Raw genomic sequence first — 20301 nt, forward strand, 5'->3', positions numbered from 1 at the left:
CGCTCTCCTGCGCTCTCCTCTTGACACAACATTTACCACAACGTTCCTGCTTTGACTGTACGTAGGGGCGAGTTACAGCTTTGGACATTATTCAGCATCCCTTCAGCTGTTTACTTCAAATACATCAGGAAAGTACGGCCTCTAAGACAAATGCAGTATGGCTTCATGTTCCAGAAATTGGTAAAGATCATTTAGACCAGTGGCGGACCCTGGTCCTGGACCCTGGGCCTTCAATAGGACCATGGGAACACACGTGGCAAAAAGCAATCTACTAAAGCAATAACAATAATAGCCAGATCCCTATGTCATATTGAAGTTTAGCATATTAAAGGTTTATTAAAAATGTGTTTGCCCTAAATAGCTTCACGACCATAACAAATATGCCTCTGTTTACAATACACAAAGGTCATTTTGGAAAACCAGAAACACAAAGCTGGTTAAAGGAAAATAAATGGTAACACTTTACTGGAAGGTATCTACATAAGAGTGACATGACACGGTCATGAACACATGAACCCTAACCCTAATCCCTAACCATAACCATAACTTGTCATGACAACCGAATGACATTTACTAAAAGAAGCGTTATGTCATAAACGTTCATGACTTGTTTATAATGTTTATGACACGTTCATGACAGTGTCATGTCACTCTTATGTAGATACCTTCAAGTAAAGTGTAACCAAATAAATGTATCCAAAACACTTTTCCATTTATACTGACTCATGTGCCTGATAACCCTAACCCTATTTAGCAATAATTTGGACAGTATTACTATTATTTCAGGGAATAAAACCAGAAAAAAAATAAAAAATTTAAGAATACAACAATGATTTTAATATTGTTTCTTAGGCCTTCACTGAATACCTTGAAGGCCATTTTTCCAACATTTTTTAAATGTTATATAATATTAAGTATATTTTTTTAAGGTGGAACTTCCAATTATGAAATTTAATTATAAAATCAATACGTGTACAGTGAACTGTCAGGATAGAAATATCAGAAGTGAAGAAACAAACTATGGCACAGGCAAATATAGCTCATCGCTGTAATTTGTTAATTTTGACACAGTTTTTTCCCTAAACTAGGACTGGCCTGGATTTGTTTGTAATCCAAAAATCATGTTTTATTGATATAGCCCACAAACGTGGGAACACGACCCAGTTTCTCTCTTCATCTTTCTGTTTTGAAAGAACTAACTGTTAATGTAGCTAGAAATTGTATAACTTGAGACTGTAACTGTTTCTATTTTACTGTTTATTTTTCTACTTTTTTGTTTGTAATTCAGCAGAAAATGTTATCGCCACAAGAAATGACTGTTATCACGGCGATGAACAGCCCTTTTTTTCCCCACTCTGTGTGTTTCGAACACACTAAAATAAAATCGACATCAGGAAACAAATCACACATTGCTGATTAAAGAACTAGTTTCTGCTCTGTTGATTCCTCATTTGAAATTTTTGCTGAAAAACACGGTTCTTCTGCATCTTCTGCCTCTCTCTCTCTCTTTGCATCCCCCATGCATCACAGCTATAGGCCAGCTGATTAAAAGCCTTCTGTCAGAGGTGAGCAGCCATTTTGTCGCAGGCGATCTCAGGGCTGGCGTGATTGGTCAGATGATTTGATTTGCCGCGTAGTGCTCAGTCACTTATTATCCTCTGCGCCTGCCATCATTAAATAGGATGCCTCTCCTAATCCAATGTCTGACACACACACACACACACACACACACACACACACACACACACACACACACACACACACACAAAAAAACACCCTCTCTGATCATGTCAGTTACAAAGTGTCCTTTATTGGATCAAAACAGAAGTTGGAACAGTTAACTGTATGACACACACACACACACACACACACACACACACACACACACAGACGCGGTCTATCTGATGCATCTCATTGAGGCAGTATTATATTCCATAGGGTGGAAGAGGAGAGGGAAGGCTGAGTGCTGCCCATTTAAACAGGAAGTCATCAGCAACATCAGGAAAAATTCGGCTGGTTGTGTTGGGATTTATACAGGCTATGTTGTAGGGACAGGTCGCAATAATATCACATTTTTCTAGTCCACAAAAAAAAGTTGTGGCATAATCTGCAGTGGCTTAGTGAGTGCGGCGGACAGTTGTAGCTGGCGAGCACTAACATGTTAGCAATTAGCTCCGCAGACACAGCAGCTCATCAACTTGCCCTGCAAATAACACCATGTTTCCAACACCACCCATTTTAGCTGGGCCTCTTTCCGGTCTGACCACTACGGTGTAGCCTTTGTTTGGAACATCAAAACCTGCTGACATTATTATTTTTTTAATATGAAAGAGCAAACTGCATTATTTTTTAATGCTCAATGACGTATGCTATACACTATTTAAATGACGCTGGAAACAAACGACTCATCAAAAACATAAAATGCATTTTTAATCCTTTATAGAGGTTTAATAAAGAAATACAAACTGTTAACCAGGTCAATTGCTGGTGACACCCCTTTTATTACCTGGCCATTGTTCAATGTTTACAGGTCAATATCATGTTTAAGTGCTGAAGTAGTAAATGTTTGACCAATAATTAAAAATGGTGTATTTCTACATTGTCACATAATTCATTTATTACATATTTTCTTTAAATATCCAGCATTATATTTTATTCACACATAGAGCTCATTAAAAGCGACATTAACAAGCTTTTTTCTATGTATTTTGTTATTTCTAGTTAAAACAGTGCCGTTTGATTTTAGTTACTGTTAGCGACAGATGAATTGTACATGACAGTATGGAAGATGACTTTCCACAGTAAACAGACGAGAAAATGAATTTCACAAAATGAAAATCTGACTAATACGTGACAAGTGAAAACTGGAAAGGCACTGCTCTGGGATTATACCATGTTGTGTTTTCACGGCAGTTTGTTACTGGTGTTTGAGCTGCAGATTGATGCAGAAGTGGGCTTTTAGCACCTGTTAGAGGGAGCGGCATCTGTGAGCTCCTCTAACAAGTGCACACATATGGCAGAGCTGGGCTCATTTGCATACCATGTAGTTGGAGGCGGCACTTGGCAACTGCCTCACTTTGGTCGTTAGGTCCTCATGAAATGCAAATACTGAGGTAGGAGTGTGTGGTAAACACATTTCAGCCGCTGGAAGATTCACATGTACAGTTGTTAACATGCTGGTGTCAAAACGTGTGCCAAACATTATTACTTATTGTAGGAAGAAAACCAATAGCTGTGGTGAAGATGAGGAGATGTGAAGTGAGGAGGAAAATGAACTGTTTAAAGGTTGAGAGTTATTTATTTGAGAGAATTAATGACTCGATTGAGGGAATAAAATGCATAAATTGAGCATAAGAATGGGTAATTTGAAGGAATGATTTGTAATTGAAACACACACATTACTGATTTGATGGAACTATCACACATGTTCTTACCTTACATCTGCTAGGCTCTACAGTTAGACCAAAAAAATAACAAGTGTACACTTTATTTGCATTTCACATCAGGCAGTTCTCATGAACGGGGACGATTTTGTTTTTTTTTTTTCGTGGTGGCCAGGACGAAAATGTAAACTAATGTATTTAAATGGGAAGCATATGTCGTGGTCACAGCACGACTACGGTAGCGAGTAGTACGAAATGCAGGTTGGTTGGGGTGGTGGTGGATGGGTCAAACAATTCCGGACTTTCACCCAGGAGGCCGGGGATCGCGTCCCGCGTGTGGCGTTTTGTTTCCCTGTTAAGCGTCCCGTTATTGTTGCGTGTTCCCTGCGGTCGTGTCCCGGCGTGTGAGGCGTCCTCCCCCGCGGCCATGTCCCGGCGTGTGAGGCGTCCTTTCCCCGTTGTTTTTTTTCCCTAAACCCAACCTCCGCCATCCCGTTACTGTCGCGCGTCCCCCGCGGTTGTCTCCCGGCGTGTGAGGCGTCCTCCCCCGGGGTGTGGCGTTTTTGCTTTCCCCGTTAATCTCCGTATAGACCATTCCGTGCTGGCCACCACGAAACAAACGACAAAAACGTCCCCGTGAACACGTATCAATAGATAAAAAATAACGTGACCATTACACAAAGTGCCGTGAGACCGGGTTGTGAATGTTGTCATTAACTAGAAGAATAACCCAGCCTAATAGTCTGGTTAGCAAACTGGTGGCTTTTTCGTACCCTCTGCAGCAGTGAAGTGTAGCGTTGTAGGGTCACAAGTGTGACGGACCACACCTGACCACAACCAGCTGTGATGTCGGTTGTGGTCAGAGGTTCGAGAGCAAATAACCAGCTCGTATATATCGGCGCAGTTTTATCTTTTCCTAGACTGCTGCCGTGAGTGAGCGTCTATCGGTGTCGTCTGGCTGATGAACGGCTTTTCCAGGCTCGTCTTCCTGCCTTCTACCCCGCGTGTCTGATCAGCCTGCAGCCGTTCTGAGGATTAGGAGAGAAGAGTAAATGAACTGATTACCTTCTCCCGCCATCGTCCGCTCTCCTGCTCCCCCTGTCATCAACCCCCCCTCCCCCCGTTCTCCATTCATCTTCTGCCTCAGCTTCTCTTCTCATCTCTTTTTCACCTGTGTCGTTCTTCCTCTGCTCTTTCTCTCCTTTCTTCTTGTTGCTCTCTTTTTTTTTTCTTCTTCTTCTTCTTCTCTGCCTTCCCTTATTGATTAGCCAAACTCTCATTCCAGGTTTTAACAAGCAGCCCCAGGCTGGCGGAGCAGCCCTTGTTTCAGGGTTAGGGAAATGAAAGGCAGCCCACTGCTGTCACAGCTCCTGGGCTGGTACCCAGAGGGCCACCGTAGGCCCTCAGTAATGACTGGACTGTAGAGCCGGGGTCCTTGGAGTCCTCTTTACGTCATTCCTGTTCCTCTCATCTTTTGCCTCTGTCCCCCACTTCCTTATTGTTATTCTCACACTCTTTCCTGTGGTAATTGCCGTTCAAGCTTCAAGATTACAAAAGTATTCCCCCTGAACAGTCAGCTGACCCCTGATCTCAAAATAATTAGATTGTATAAAAAAGGAATTTGGCTGCTGTTTTGGGTTTCCACCATATTGTGCGATTTATTTCAGTTGTTATGTGTCTGAGTCATTATTCTGACCTTTTCTTTGCTGCAGTATTTCCCTTGAGTTGCCTTTTGTATCAGAAGCAACTCCGTGTCAGCAGTCATCACACCGTGCTGCAGAAGCTCCAATCTGCACATTAAACACTTGGTTTATAACATCAGTAACATGTATCTATCTAACAATGAAGCCATTTCGATCTTAATATAAAATACAAATACATAAATAAATATACTGAAGGATACATTTCAATCTTTTCCAGTGAGCCAAGGGTACACATATGGCTAGCCTCGCATTGCCAGACCTTCCTCCACGGCGCTGCGGAGGAGAGTCTGGCTAGTACCACACAGCATTCCTGGATGGGAGTAAAACGTGCTCTGGTTTGTTGGCATTTCTTTAAACCAATCACAAATGTCATGGGCGGCGCTATGCGCCCGACCGTGCAACGGTGCCTCTGCAAAATAGCCTCGAGAAGGAAGTTGTTTTGGTGGAACGTGTGTACGTTCAAAGTAGAGATGCACCGATAGACCGGCCGGTGACCGGAATTGGCCGGTTTTCACGTGCTCGGCCATGACCTGCGACCGGCAGGTCAGTCTGACGTATGGCGATTTCACGTCGGTCAACGCTACAATTAACTGACAACAGAAGTTATACGAGTTAAAGTTCTCAAGGACGCACGCACACACGGACACGACAGCACGGTCTGTTTCCTTTCTCTAAACTTTTTTCTGCCGTGTTTGGCGCGTACCCGCTCGCGGTGTGAAGCCCGTGTCCTTGTATGTCCACATGTAGGGAACCTCGTGAATTAACCTGCAACATGTCAGCTGTTTGGAAATTCTTCAGCGTGTGTGCAGAAGAGAACAAGTTTGCAATATGCAACACCTGCAAGGAAAAAGTAGGGCGTGGAGGGATGACACCAAAAATCACAGAAAAGAAGGGAATGGTTCTAACATTGCACTTTAGATGTGTGTTTTTCCCACACCAGGAGTCATTTATATAGTTCTATTTTATAGTGATCCATTATCTGTTCAAAAAATGTTCTATGTTCTGTGCAAAATGTTCTATTAAGGAAAAGATAGAAAATAAATATTTGTGTGTGCTGTAAAGTGGTTAGAAAAAATGAAATCGGTATCGGCTAAAATCGGTATCGGCTGGCCTAACTCAAAGAAAATCGGAACCAGCCTAGAAAGTTGTAATCGGTGCATCTCTTATTTCAAAAGTAGTTTTAGTCGTGCGACAGAAAACTCCGATTGGACAGACAGTCTAGCTAGCTGTCTGGATTTACCCTGCAGAGATCTGAGGAGCAGTTAACTATAGTCATCACAAATCCACCAGAGGTTAGAATGTCAACACAAAGAAAGTGGAAGTTACCGGACATCCGGCCGAAATGATATAGACTAACATATGGCAAACTTCATAAACTTTTTAAATGTAAGACTCGTTTACGAAAAGCATTGGAACTTTAAACTTTATAATGAATGACCAAAGTGGCACAAGAGCCGCATTGTTCTGTCCGAGCCCGGCCTGCGTCTGACAGAGCAGTAACCGAACCCGGCCCGAGCCCGACAGGCATTAAGATATTTATGTCCGACCCGAGCCAGACACACTTAAAATCTCATTTTTTTGTCATACTAGTAACACATGTACGTTTGTTTGTGTAGAAAGCCCGCTTTTAATTAAGCTACTGTAGGAAGGCATTCAGAAATGTCAACAGATGAGCGCATCAGCGCACACGGGGCAACAAGCGCACGTTAATCAGCTGTTTAATTTAAAATGTTCAATGCCGTATCGCGCTGAGCCCGACCCGAACTCGAATATCCTTTCTTAATATCTGTCCGAACCCGGCCCGGCTCGGTTCGGGTATCCATCCTCTAATTCAGATGCATTCACATGGATTCAGGTGTTGCACCAAAGTTTTTGCCTTTGTTTTCTTTTCTTGTGCGAGGGAGCGAGGTAACATCTGGTTGTAAATTCCATCATGGAGGATGGCAAAAAGTAAAAAAAAAAAACTACATATTTTAACTTGTGACAGCAATACAGTTACTGTTATTTTTTTTTTTACCAGCCTGCTCTAGTCCACTAAATTGTGATTGCAGCATAAAGATGCTTTCAATGACTTCTTTTAGACTTTGTGAGCTCCTCATCATTATGTAATTCGTGGCTGTAAATGCAACACCACCAGTTAAACACTACACTGGTTTTTCTATTTAAAATTAATCAATTCTGTTAAGAGAAGGAACTCAGTTTGTTTGGACTAAACAAACTGAATGACCATAGAAAAGATTTACCACCCCGATGACGCCGTCTCAGTGGAAACTGAACATTATAAAACACAAGTACAGCGTCTTTTTTTCAGGACTATTGCATTGGCTTGCATTACGTTTTGCATGTTAATTTATAAAGTGTGTGTGTGTGTGTGTGTGTGTGTGATGGTGTCTGACGTGTGTGTTTGTGGCTCTGCAGTGGTGTGGCTCAAGAAGAAAAGGGTTTGGTCTAAACAGCTTATTGATTATGCTGTAGTTGTGTTTAACGACTGCAGTTGTTGTAAATTTAAATGATGACTGTTGGCTGGAGTTGGCATGGTGTGTGTGTGTGTGTGTGTGTGTGTGTGTGTGTGTGTGTGTGTGTGTGTGTTGGGGGCGAAGCACTACATTAGGAGGAATGTTTGAGTTTGTATTCATTTACTATATTAATTATTTGTGTTTTCATATGTTCTGAATGATCTGTTGCATTACTTTTTGAATGTATTTTATTCCAATATATTTGCATGTATTTCTTTTCTTCCTGTGTGTGTGTGTGTGTGTGTGTGTGTGTGTGTGTGTGTGTGTGTGTGTGTGTGTGTGTGTGTGTGTGTGTGTGTGTGTGTGTGTGTGTGTGTGTACAGTCCATTTATGATAAGTCTTTATATTGTCTCGTGGTAATGCTGTAGATTGCTGCATTGCGAGCCTGAATGCAAAGCCAGGCTCTTTTTCTCCCTGATGCCTGTATTAATGCTGCGTCCCTCTGGACCGGAATCAGCTTTCCTGCAGGTTTCTCACTGTCAGGCCATTTTACCTGCTGCACAAATGCCGGTAAACCTCTTAAGCCCATTCTGCCCCATTTCTTTCTCTCTTCCCCTCCCAACTAGTCTCAGAGGAATCGCCAAAGACAAAGACACAGCCTTTCTGGCTATTAGGGCCATTCAAAGCTATCCCCATGCTGAACACACTTGAAATATATTGCTGTCAAATGTACCGCGAGGCCTGTTATCAGTGGTTTTATACTTTATAGTCCGTGTTAGTCGCTGCAGTGCTGCTCCGTTTTTTTTTTTTTTTCTGATTTTAAAACTGATCTCTGGCAGTCCGCCTGTCATGAGGATCAGGTGATGTCACAGGCTAATTTGCACATCGGTGGCTTCAGCTGCACCACTTCCACGTTGGCTTAAAGTTCCACAAAGTAAAATGCAAGACTTTTTTTTTTTTTAAGCCAATTAAAATGAAACAAGACTATTCACCTCTTAACATAAAAATGAATAGAGTGCAGGTCTGTCTGACAGGGCGGATTTTTCTTTATGAAACGGCTCACTGAGAAGTGTTTGAAGACGTCTAAAGTGAAATTGCAGCCTTATTATGCAGATCCTGAACTTAGAGTTCACACAAAAGACAAAGACTTGACAGACGTGTAAACAACAAAGTCTTACAACTGATGTCCTCGTCTACAGTACTACGGAAGCTGCTTTTGTTCTAACACAATGCAGATTACAAAGTACTTCCATTAAACAAAAAATATATGTATTTTTTAAACATTTTTTGCGGCATTTTTTGCAGCAATAAAAAATAAAATAAAGTAACCTAAACATAAACACATTGACCAGGAATAGATTAAAAGCAGCCAAAAATGTACAGATTAATAATTGAAATAATAATATAATGGAGTACACAAATTGAAGATGTATATCCTTTTTTGAGTTTTGAAAGCATTAAGTTCTTTTTTAAAAAATGTAAAAAAAAAAAAAAAAAAAAAAAAAAAGAATATTCAAAATTGAAATGTCTACTTTTGTTTAAAACTACTAGCATAAATTGGAAGATTCAGACATTATCACAAAGCATCTTAGCGGGAGGTTGAAGGTGTGTGTGTGTGTGTGTGTGTGTGTGTGTGTGTGTGTGTGTGTGTGTGTGTGTGTGTGTGTGTGTGTGTGTGTGTGCGTGTGTGCGTGTGTGTGCGTGCGTGCGTGCGTGTGTGGGTGTGTGTGCGTTAGACCGTGGTTTGGTCCGGTCTGGTGCCAATAGTCAACACGATGTGCATTCATCGGATATTTATTCCCACAATGCACATCTTCCTCCAACTATCCAGAAACGAGGCATCGGTGATCTTTCCAACAGAACACTCTGCTCTGTTTTCTTCCTACAGGGCAGAAAAGTGTAAAGAAAATCAATTATGTCTGTAATAAATAATCCTCTTAACATGAGGGATTTTTAGAGTTGGACAACAATGGCTTTCAGGCGTTTTCATAGCTGAGGGCCAAAAGTTAGTTCAGAGCATCGTGGTGCATCTCTGACACACACAAACAGGGGCGCGCACGCACATCACACACACACACACACACACACACACACACACACACACACACACACACAGCTGCTGATAAAGACAGATTGCAGAGTTATATTTTGAGGGATGAAACAAGGTGTGTGTGGGTGTGTATGCTGATGAAACAAGTGGAAACATGTTTAACACATTTTATTTTTATTTTAATGATGCAACATACAGTATGTGCACATTTAAACACGAAAAAAAAACATAAATTAACATAATGATTATGTTTTGATTAACATAAAACACATGTTCTATGAGATTCAGTTTATTTAACACATTAAAAGACACAATTTGCTACTTAGCCCTGGTGGTATTTATTGATGCATTTCTGCCTAAGCCACAGTACAGTTGAGTTAAATGGAATTTAATGGGACCCTCAATGAGATAAAAACATCAACAACTTTTTAAGACCAAAATAAGCAGGTTTATAAATTAAATAGCCAATAAAAAAAAACGTGAAAGTTCAAATACTCAAATACTGCCTGGAAGATCATTGGTGTTTAAAGAGCACTTACCCATGCAAAGTATTTATGAACAGCCTTCTTAAGCAAATAGAATTGTTAGCTGCTGCCATCCGGTAGGAGGTCTAGAGTAGAGTCCGGATCGGGCCGAATTTTTCTGTCCGAACCCGGCCCGCGTCCGACAGAGCCGTGACCGAGCCCGACCCGAGCCCGACACAGTTCAAATCAAATTTTTTTCCCTCATACTAATGACACATGTACACTACGTTTTTATTAAGCTTTTATTAAGCAACTGTAGGAAGGCATTCAGAAATGTCAACAGATGAGCGCATCAGCGCACACGGGGCAACAAGCGCACGTTAATCAGCTGTTAAAATGTTCAATGTGTTAACCTTTCCTGGTCGCTTCGTTTCCGACCGCGATCAGAAAACCAGCGGAGACTGGTTACCTCCAGGGCCGACATTATAAAATGAATAACCACAAACTCTGCTCCGGTTGCATGATCTACAACACGTCTGCTTCCTCTTTCTCTAGGCTATCTCTCTTCTGCCCACTTACCTCACACACTCACTCGCACGCACGCACGCACGCACGCACGCACGCACGCACGCACGCACGCACTGAGCTCTCTTAAAGGAGCCGCAGCATCATTTTACAACAAATGCCTTATCGCATTGATGTGACCGAGCCCGACCCGACCCCGACCATAATTTCTAAATATCTGTCCGAACCCGGCCCGGCCCATCGGGTACCGTCGGGTACCGTCGGCCTCGGGTCGGGTATCCATGCCTTAGTCTAGACTTCCTCGCTGCACACTTAACCCTTTCAAAAACTCCTTCATCCCAGTGTCTATTAAGCTCCTAAATAGCCCGCATATATATATATATATATATATATATATATATATATATATATATATATATATATATGAACATACGATGGATAGCTCAAAGTGCGTACAGATAACACCCTTTGGCTTTAGGAAAGTGCTGTGTATGTTTACGCAAAGTCATGATGCCACAATGTGCGACCAATAAAGTTCATCTTGAAATCCTATAAAGAAGATACCTATGCCAGTCACAGACACTGTATTCTCGCATTGCCAGACCTCTCTCCACAGATCTGTGGACTAAGGTCTGGCTACACCACACATTCTGGGATAGGAGACAAAACACTTTGTGGTGTTTACATTTCTATAAACCAATCACAATCGTCTTGGGCGGCGCTAAGCTCTAGACGTAGCGACAGTGGCTCTGCAAAATAGTTATAGTAATTACCCAGTTAGAGAGTAAATGCCGTAAACATATTCTTCGTAAATCTTTACAATCGTTCACCGAAAGAACCATGCCATTTTCAGCGTGTAGCTTGAAGTTTGTTTTTGATTCCCAAAGCGAAGGGATTTTAGGAAAGGCAACACTCAGAGAGCGGAAAGTGAGGGAAAATGTCGGGAAAGTGAAGATTCTCAAATGTAATTTTTTTTTTTTATTCATTTAACGTGCACCAACACAATCACTGTTCACTTCCATTGTATTTGGTTGGAGGCAGATGATTCGATATCTTAAAATCTCAGCACACGTCAAAACAGAAACTACCTTTTTAAAATATTGCCGCCAGATATCTGAGTCAACATCTATCAGATCTGTGGTTCGGGGCGGCAGAGGGCCACACACTGCACCAGCAAACATGATGATGGATGGTGCAGTCAGTGGATTTAGTGGCGCTGTGGCATCCAGTGGGTTTGTCGGCTGCTGCAGAATAGTGGAGAGCACAAAAGTTCAGAAGCTTTTTCTCACAGGCTAATCTTCTAATAACCTACAAACCATATGGGTGGTTGCTTGCATTGTATTCTCTGTGTGTGTGTGTGTGTGTGTGTGTGTGTGTGTGTGTGTGTGTGTGTTTGTGTGTGTGTGTGTGTGTGTGTGTGCACGTGCGCGCTGGTGTTTTTCAAGGAGATAGAGAATATTAGAGAATGTATTTGGCAGAAAGAAAAGTGTTGGCCTTATGTAAGAGTTCTGAACATTGGCCTAAGGTTACAAAGATGTTCCTCCACAGTTATTGCATCAGTTTCACACGATGCTCTGTAACACATGTTTGGGAAAGCAAAGTTACGTAGGGACTCGCTGAAGTTAGTTATGTATAGTCGGTAGGTTTTGGTTGCTTTGTTCAAAACAATATCTTTACGACAGATTTAGATCGTCCTTCCTCAATCCGTTAAAGCTGTTTGTAAACTAAATACATTTTTTTTTAGTATAACCTTGTGCGTTTCTGTGTTGGGTAGAATTAAGTTACATAGTTGATTACATAAACTGAGAGCTGTTGCCGCAATTTCTCACGTATTTTATTTGTGAGACAGAAAATGTACCAAAAACAATCGGTGTTTTGGGTCAGACGGAACTGGACGTTTCCTTGTCTATCTTAGCCTGACGTGGTCCTACTCGGATCCTAGTCAGAATCTGAGTCTGATACTGCTCCACTGGGCTTTGATTATGGGGCGTGTTTCAACCCAACCAGGAAAGAAAATGCCTCTGCACTCAATTGGATAGACCTCCAACCAATCAGAGCAACGGAGAATCAAAGGCGGGCTTCGACCAACCCCCGAGGAACAGCGCCATGTCTTAAAGCGACCGTGGGCTTAGCGGGCAACGGTGGAACTGCACCCCTCTGGACCAGAAAGACTTTTCCCATAGACTTTGCATGGCGAAAGAAACATATATTTCAGCGGATAATTTTTGGGGTACATCAACTTACCAGCCCAAACGCTTAAAGGGTCCTCGTTAAAAACATCACGTTTTTAACATTTTTAACATTCACTAGTAGCCAAATCCAGAATTATTAAACTAGGTATGATGAACGCGCTCCCATCCCCCCCCCCCTTTTAATACAACCATGGCTTCGACAGAGCAAAGGCAGAGGCAGCAGTGTCGTGCGGACGGGTGTGGCAATGTGTATACATACGTGATCGCGGTTCTCTGTTCCTCTTTTAAAATTAGTGCGCTGTCGATATCTTCTATAACAGACGCGATGGAGGAATCTACACATCTCAGTTCTCCAGCGGCAGCCATCTTTGGTGTAAACAAATTCAACCCAAGCGCTCTTTGGTGAGGTGGTTGATTACGTTACTGTTGATCATCTGTCCATCATCGTATGAAGCCCGCCATGACAATTTGATTGGTCCCAAACAGCTCTGGTTAGTTGCTGCACAACCGATCAAGTTCAGACCCAACTTCCCGACCTCATATGTTGTGGGCGGGGCTAAGTTCGGCTGGCGTCCAGGCTATGGCTAACTATTTGTGGGTGTAGTTTAATGTGATTGTGATATGTGATTTTGGTTCTGTATCTGAGTAATACCGTATTGGTCCGAATATAAGACAACCCTGATTAGAAGACGACCCCCTCCCATTTTTAAAGACTCATTTTTGGAATAATACTTTATAAAAGCCAAATCTTGTTTTTATAAAGAAAATAATTTTATTTGAAAATAATTCTAAGAAAAACACATTGATATAGCAAGGTAGGTAGTTGTTTTTAACATCTTTTAAATAAAATAATATTTTCTAAATCTTATTAGATGAAAATGTCACATTTTGAATTAACGTTAAATATTTCCAAGGCCTTGAGCTGATTGACTGCTCTGGTAATGGGCATCCCATCATTACGTAATCACACACTCTCCTGTCCATCTCTTGGAAGCGGCCACTTTGAGGACCGCGGTAAGATTTTCTCTGGCTGTTTGCATTTTTAGACAGTGCATCATCACCATGGCAACGCCTCGTTGTACTTGCGTTCTAAATTCCGACTTTTAGGCTGTTTTGTAGCTGTAGTTTGTTGCGTCTAAATATGAATTTGGATAACATTAGTGATATTGAGATGCGTGCTACAGTTACACTTCTAGTGATGAATCGCCAAAAACACGTTTTATTTTTCTGAGTCACTGCTTTGTTCCAACGCCACTGGGCTCTCTCTCTCCCTCTCTTCAGTCACTCTCTAGCTCGCTTGACCATATAACGTTACCACGCTTTTGGGCGGTCGTTGAGGCTCTGTCTAAAACTCAGCTTTTTCGAGCAGCTGTTATTAACATTACAATAGAATGGATTATGGAACATTTTATTTCTATAGTTTATAGCTGACTGCTCCATTGGCTGTTGAAACAGGTGAAATCCCATCTAATATTCGGACCAATACGGTATTACAAATTTAAAGGAAGAAAGAACAGAGCACAGAAACGCATAAATGCATACACACACACACACACACACACACACACACACACACACACACACACACACACACACACACACACACAGAAGATAATCAATATATTGAGCAAAGATGGTGAACATTTTCAATGTGAGGCTTTGCTACTTTTGAAGACGTCATGTTTTCATGTTTGAGGTATATTCATATGCAGAAAAGTTTAGTTGCATCCAAAAATCGGCATTTTAACATGTTTCTCAACTGGATTTGAAAATAAGCAGTGTGTTTCAAAACACTCTAAATCATTTCTTCACATTTGGACCACAGATTCTAAACTTTGCAGTATATATTAACCCTCTGAGGTCTAACTGTATTTTCACACATCTTCTTAAATTCATCTTTTCAGGGTATTTGGGTAAAACCGATCCCCATGTGTTTCATATCAACATGTTCAGAACAAACTCTGCTTTCTGTTCAGCAACGTGGAAAGAGATAATTGACGCTAAACCGGAAACGTTGATGGTCGCTTTTTGAAATCCCTCAAATCTCTTTTGAAAACAAACATTAACTTATGATGTGTTGTCCGAATTGTTTCAGTGCTTGACATGAGTTTAGGTTCACAAAGTACTGTAATATATGATTTAAATAGTAAAACAATGTCTAAAATGAAATTTTGTATTGTCGCTTTTTGAGTAGGCGTTTTTTGTCCTCAGAGGGTTAACTGTATATATTTTCTCTCTCTTTGCCTTTTCCAACAGATTGCTTTCTCTCAGCACAACAGCATCATGGACCTTGTGCAGTTCTTTGTCACCTTCTTCAGGTAAGTTTTTCCTGACTGTCAGTGTATATATAGTCAGTATGTACTGTGTTATCTGCAGAGCATCCAACTGCTCCTCAGGGGCTTTGCTGCTCAGTGATTCACTTCCCAGAGGCTTTTTGCACAACTGGTCCATAAGCTGAATAACCACGAAATTCCACCAGGCGCGGAAGTGACGCGTTCCGGCTGCGCCGCGGTTTTGTTCCATCCTTCGCCACTCACCGTACCACAGGGAGCATCTCGCCGAGCGTGCTAGAAGCAGAGCGTCTCGCCTGCCCAACCGACGCTGAAGGCTCTCTACTAGAACTTTACAGAGCAATCCAGTGTTTATTAAGCTAGTATCTACAGGACAGTCCCATGTTTATTAAGCTAGTATCTACTTTACAGGACAGTCCCGTGTTTATTAAGCTAGTATCTACAGGACAGTCCCGTGTTGATTAAGCTAGTATCTACTTTACAGGACAGTCCCGTGTTTATTAAGCTAGTATCTACAGGACAGTCCCGTGTTTATTAAGCTAGTATCTACAGGACAGTCCCGTGTTGATTAAGCTAGTATCTACTTTACAGGACAGTCCCGTGTTTATTAAGCTAGTATCTACTTTACAGGACAGTCCCGTGTTTATTAAGCTAGTATCTACTTTACAGGACAGTCCTGTGTTTATTAAGCTAGTATCTACTTTACAGGACCGTCCCGTGTTTATTAAGCTAGTATCTACAGGACAGTCCGTGTTTATTAAGCGTATCTATTCAGGCCATCCTTTTATTAACAGGACAGTCCTGTGTTTACTTTACAGGACAGTCCCGTTTATTTGTATTTCTTTATTACAGTACAGTCCTTTTTTATCCATTCCATCTAGTATCTACTTTACAGGACCGTCCCGTGTTTATTAAGCTAGTATCTACTTTACAGGACAGTCCCGTGATTATTAAGCTATTATCTACTTTACAGGACAGTCCCGTGTTTATTAAGCTAGTATCTACTTTACAGGACAGTCCCGTGTTTATTAAGCTATTATCTACTTTACAGGACAGTCCCGTGTTTATTAAGCTAGTATCTACTTTACAGGACAGTCCCGTGTTTATTAAGCTAGTATCTACTTTACAGGACAGTCCCGTGTTTATTAAGCTAGTATCTACTTTACAGGACAGTCCCGTGTTTATTAAGCTAGTATCTACTTTCCACTCCAGGCACTAAAACAGCACTTAAACTCCATGCCTTCTGTTTTCTGGCGTTGTCCTTATATTTTCCATCTACAAGATGAATCTCTCGTTGTCCATGGTGATGTAGAGGAGATGTATATGATATTGGGGTGTCTTTTGGTAAATTGACTGGCTTCTCATATCCTTCCACTTGCTGCCCGGCCTGTCGAACGCAGCGTGGCTCGCGTGAACAATAGACCTAGCGCTTCAGTGAATCGTTTTAAAAATTACGATTCCAGTAGAATCGTTTCTTTATTGGAATCGTTTAGAGGATTTGGTTTTATATCTGATCATCATTTCCTAATTCAGTATGCGCAACTTTTGGTTTCCGTAGCGGCCAGGCGCTTGCTGTGTTGTAGCCATGGAGCACAGTAAGCAGCGCTCTAGTGTGGCTTTATTTTACATTGATAAAGCCCGGTAAAACTGCAAACCGCCATTGAATCAAAATAAAACGTTCCTCTTATTTGTGAAAATAGGCATGTGACCCATTTCAACTCCACCCGTCAAAGAATCGAGAATCGATAAGAACCGAAATCGAAAGGAAGAATCGGAATGTTAAAATCCAAACGATGCCCAACCCTAGGCGCGTATCCTTAGCGGAGTGGAGAGCCGGTTATAGCACACTTCTGGCACGCGGTGCATCTCCGCTGATGGAATTACACTCAATTACACAATCTTACGATAAGTTATGATTTTGCTGAGTAGCAGCTCAAAAGATGTGTAGGTTATATTTTGAATAACCTTTATTTTTAACCACGTTTCACTCACTAATTTTCAGTAAGGTCATTCAATTTTATACTCCCCTACTGCTTTTTTCCCCCTACCTATTGACCCACTCAAAGAACATTTATGAATCTCATCTCAGTAAACTGGAAAAGTACGTTTATTTGTACTGATATTTGCTACATTTATATTAGATTGCCACTACCATAAAGCCACCATAAGCAGTGGGGTTATGTTTATCATAAAACAGTTTTTTATATAGTAATGTAATGGTCATGTATTTATAATGCTATTGGATCTGACCCATAACTCCTAACTAATTCAGCCTTTTTAATGCTACTATTATAAAAGTTAAGGACCTGAATACCTTTTCCAGCAGAGAAAAAAAAACATATTATATAACAACGGCAGTAAGTAAACCAACAACACAGAAAAAAAGTCCTGTAGTCGTAGCACATAACCTTTTCTCACTGAGTCTGGTGCCGTGCAGAAGAGCAGTGACTAACAAACACACACACACACAAACACCAAACTCTCCCGGCAAAACTCGCCGCTGTCCCCTACTGATGACATCATCCCTCTATGCTGGCCTAAAGGTCGCTGATGTCCGGAAGCCGGCCCTGGGCACAAAAATGGCTCACTTCCTCACATGGCTGCACAGTCACACACACACACACAAGCATCTACGCACATACGCACTAATACAGGAAACAACGAGCGCATACACACTCACACAGATGAATACACACACTCAAACAAACACACACTTGTCCCGTGTCGTAATTGAGTGGCAGAATTTTGCCTGAAGACAGCAGACTTCATTCCAGACTTTCTCCCCAAAACACTCTCTCATTAGATCCACTGCCTGTCTGCACAGCGAGCTGGAGTCCCAGAAAAAGGACTGCTTTGTGTGGCTCTTTGGTTTTTAATGGACTAACAGAGATGGAAATCATTTTTACAATTATTAACACACAATGTAATCAATGTACACTAAAAGCTATTGACAAACCCACAGACATTAATACCAATCGTTTGGCTCGAAGTGTTAGCTGTATGGCATATTTACTGTGTAGTCCAGTCACACCTACTGTAACTGTATGAAGCCCATTTCCAGCAGCAGCAGGCAGCTGTTTTCAGCAAACCGGCTCTGATAAACCCACTGTACACTACCTGCGCAGCGCCAAATGACAGACGGACAAAGTCAGCCTCTAGCTGGTTAGACTGTTAACTGTGTGCTAATACGTTCACTGGACTGTAAATTATGCAGCTTCAAGTAAACGCAAACGTATGTAAATATTATATTAGAAGCAAAATGCACCTGATTATCAAAAGTGAAAAGTACTCCTCCGCATCAACAGCTTGGTCCTTTTCAAAGTCTTTCAATGCATGCAAGCATTTTAGTGTCCAGGTACATCTAAGTCTAATTATTTTATATACCGATGTTTAGTTCAAACTTGCATCACATGCACAGGATTTAGTAAAACCAGTGCAGAAGAGGTGCTAGAGTTTAAACGGATGTAGTAGTCAAACTATTCAGTTCCGCAAAAGAAGTAACTCAAGACTGTACGATAGTAGATGATCTTCATCCCCTTCTGTCTTTCTCAGGATTTGTTTGTCCATGTACAGACACTGTATACTAAAGGTTGTGTTATGAGCTTATATGTGCCAGTGGGTCTACATTGCATAGATGTGTGTGTGTGTGGGGGTATGTATATTGCTTTTGGCTCCACTGTGCTGATGTGGTCAGGAGCTGTGTTTGTGTGTGTGTGTGTGTGTGTGTGTGTGTGTGTGTGTGTGTGTGTGTGTGTGTGTGTGTGTGTGTGTGTGTTGCGTTGCCTGTAGGCAGAAGGCACAGTGATGAGATGCAGTGTGGCACTAGGATGGAAGAGAAGAGGAAAAGATCTGCAGCAAATATAGAAAGAAGTAACGTGGTTGAGAGGATAGATTGGACATCTATCTGTATTGTCTAATCGATTGACATATCTGTCCGTCATCAAGCAAATGCGTTTGAAGGAAACATTATCTGGCCTGAATCGTACGTTGTATTAACATAATAATGAAACGTTTGAATTCAATGCATATCTGCTAACGTTGGCAAAGTGTTCACGGTCAATGTGTTTTTCTACAATATCCACTCCTGGCATCTAACGTGTAACATTTTATAGTTACTATATGCTACTTAACTGTAGGCAAATGAAAGCCCAGGGAAAGATTGCGGTCTGGGTTAAATATTGAAAAAGTTAACACTGACTTGAAGTTTCTTTTGTTGCCTGAACGTCTACATGGCTCCTTTTATTGACGTAATTTTACCGTCCGTCAAATCTAAATAATTTGAAGTAGAATTGAAGCCGGTTAGTAAGGCAGAGGGGGGGAAGATAAAAGTCTCACATGCTGCTACATTTACTTAGAAATGCCAAAGAAATCGGAGCTAACACCCTAATTTCATTGCTGCCATCATCATTATTTTTTTTATTTCAGCATTATTACAATGCCGTAATGGCCTAGAGGACAAACATGGTCTAGGCCTACTTTGTGTTTTATTAAATATTTCCTTTTCTTTTTTCAGAAAATGAACTGCTCAAAGTTTCTACCTCCGGTGTCTCCCTGATAAGCTGTGAAATTACCTTCCACCAAGATTTGACTCTCCCTTCCTCCCTCCACCCATCCATCCCTCCTCATGTATTCTAGCTCATTTCAAAATGAAGGAGAGAAAAAAAAGAAAATGGCCATAGTTAAACAGCATTTATGTCTCTCGCTCTCCACAGCCTCAAATGCTAATTGGTGACACTTCAGTTCAGCTCCGTCCAATTACTCCCAGCTCTCTCTCTCTCTCGCTTGATTAGCAATCAGTTTCTCTCTCGCTCATCCTCTCTCTCTTTCCCAAAACAGCAGAGAGGCTACTCAGCACTAAGTGGCTCATGAGACTCCCCGAGCTCGCCCGCTTCATTTCAGAACGACCATCCCTGTCAACGTCCTCTTCCACCAGGATTGTAGTCTGTTTGTTCAAAAATCTTTTATTTGTCTGCACTTTTTCAGGTTCAGGAGTTGCTTTGCTTGCTTAAATATACAACCAAATTGGCACTAACACACACAGGAGCAGGAGTGAGTAAATTCTGACTTCCACAGCTCCTGTACGCATGAAGTTTTCCGCCCTTGTGTCTTTAAGAGCAGCATGCAGCACTAGAGCACACTGTCTCTGCCTTACATACATTCTGGGATAGGAGGAAAAAAAAAACTCTCTGGGATGTTTACATTTCTTTAAACTAGTGCTGTCAAACGATTAAAATATT

General features: G+C 41.4%; 1 protein-coding gene across 3 annotated transcripts in view; it reads left to right on the forward strand.

The window, feature by feature from the left end:
- atrnl1a (attractin-like 1a) overlaps positions 1-20301 on the forward strand; it is a 345015-nt gene that overhangs the window by 179454 nt on the left and 145260 nt on the right. For all 3 annotated transcript variants that reach the window (XM_039784008.1, XM_039784009.1, XM_039784010.1), the window contains one exon: positions 15030-15091. In XM_039784008.1, the coding sequence (XP_039639942.1) occupies positions 15030-15091 (62 nt within the window). The remainder of the gene's footprint in view (positions 1-15029; positions 15092-20301) is intronic.

This window comes from Perca fluviatilis, chromosome 19 (genome assembly GCF_010015445.1).
Source record: "Perca fluviatilis chromosome 19, GENO_Pfluv_1.0, whole genome shotgun sequence".
NCBI lineage: Eukaryota > Metazoa > Chordata > Actinopteri > Perciformes > Percidae > Perca > Perca fluviatilis.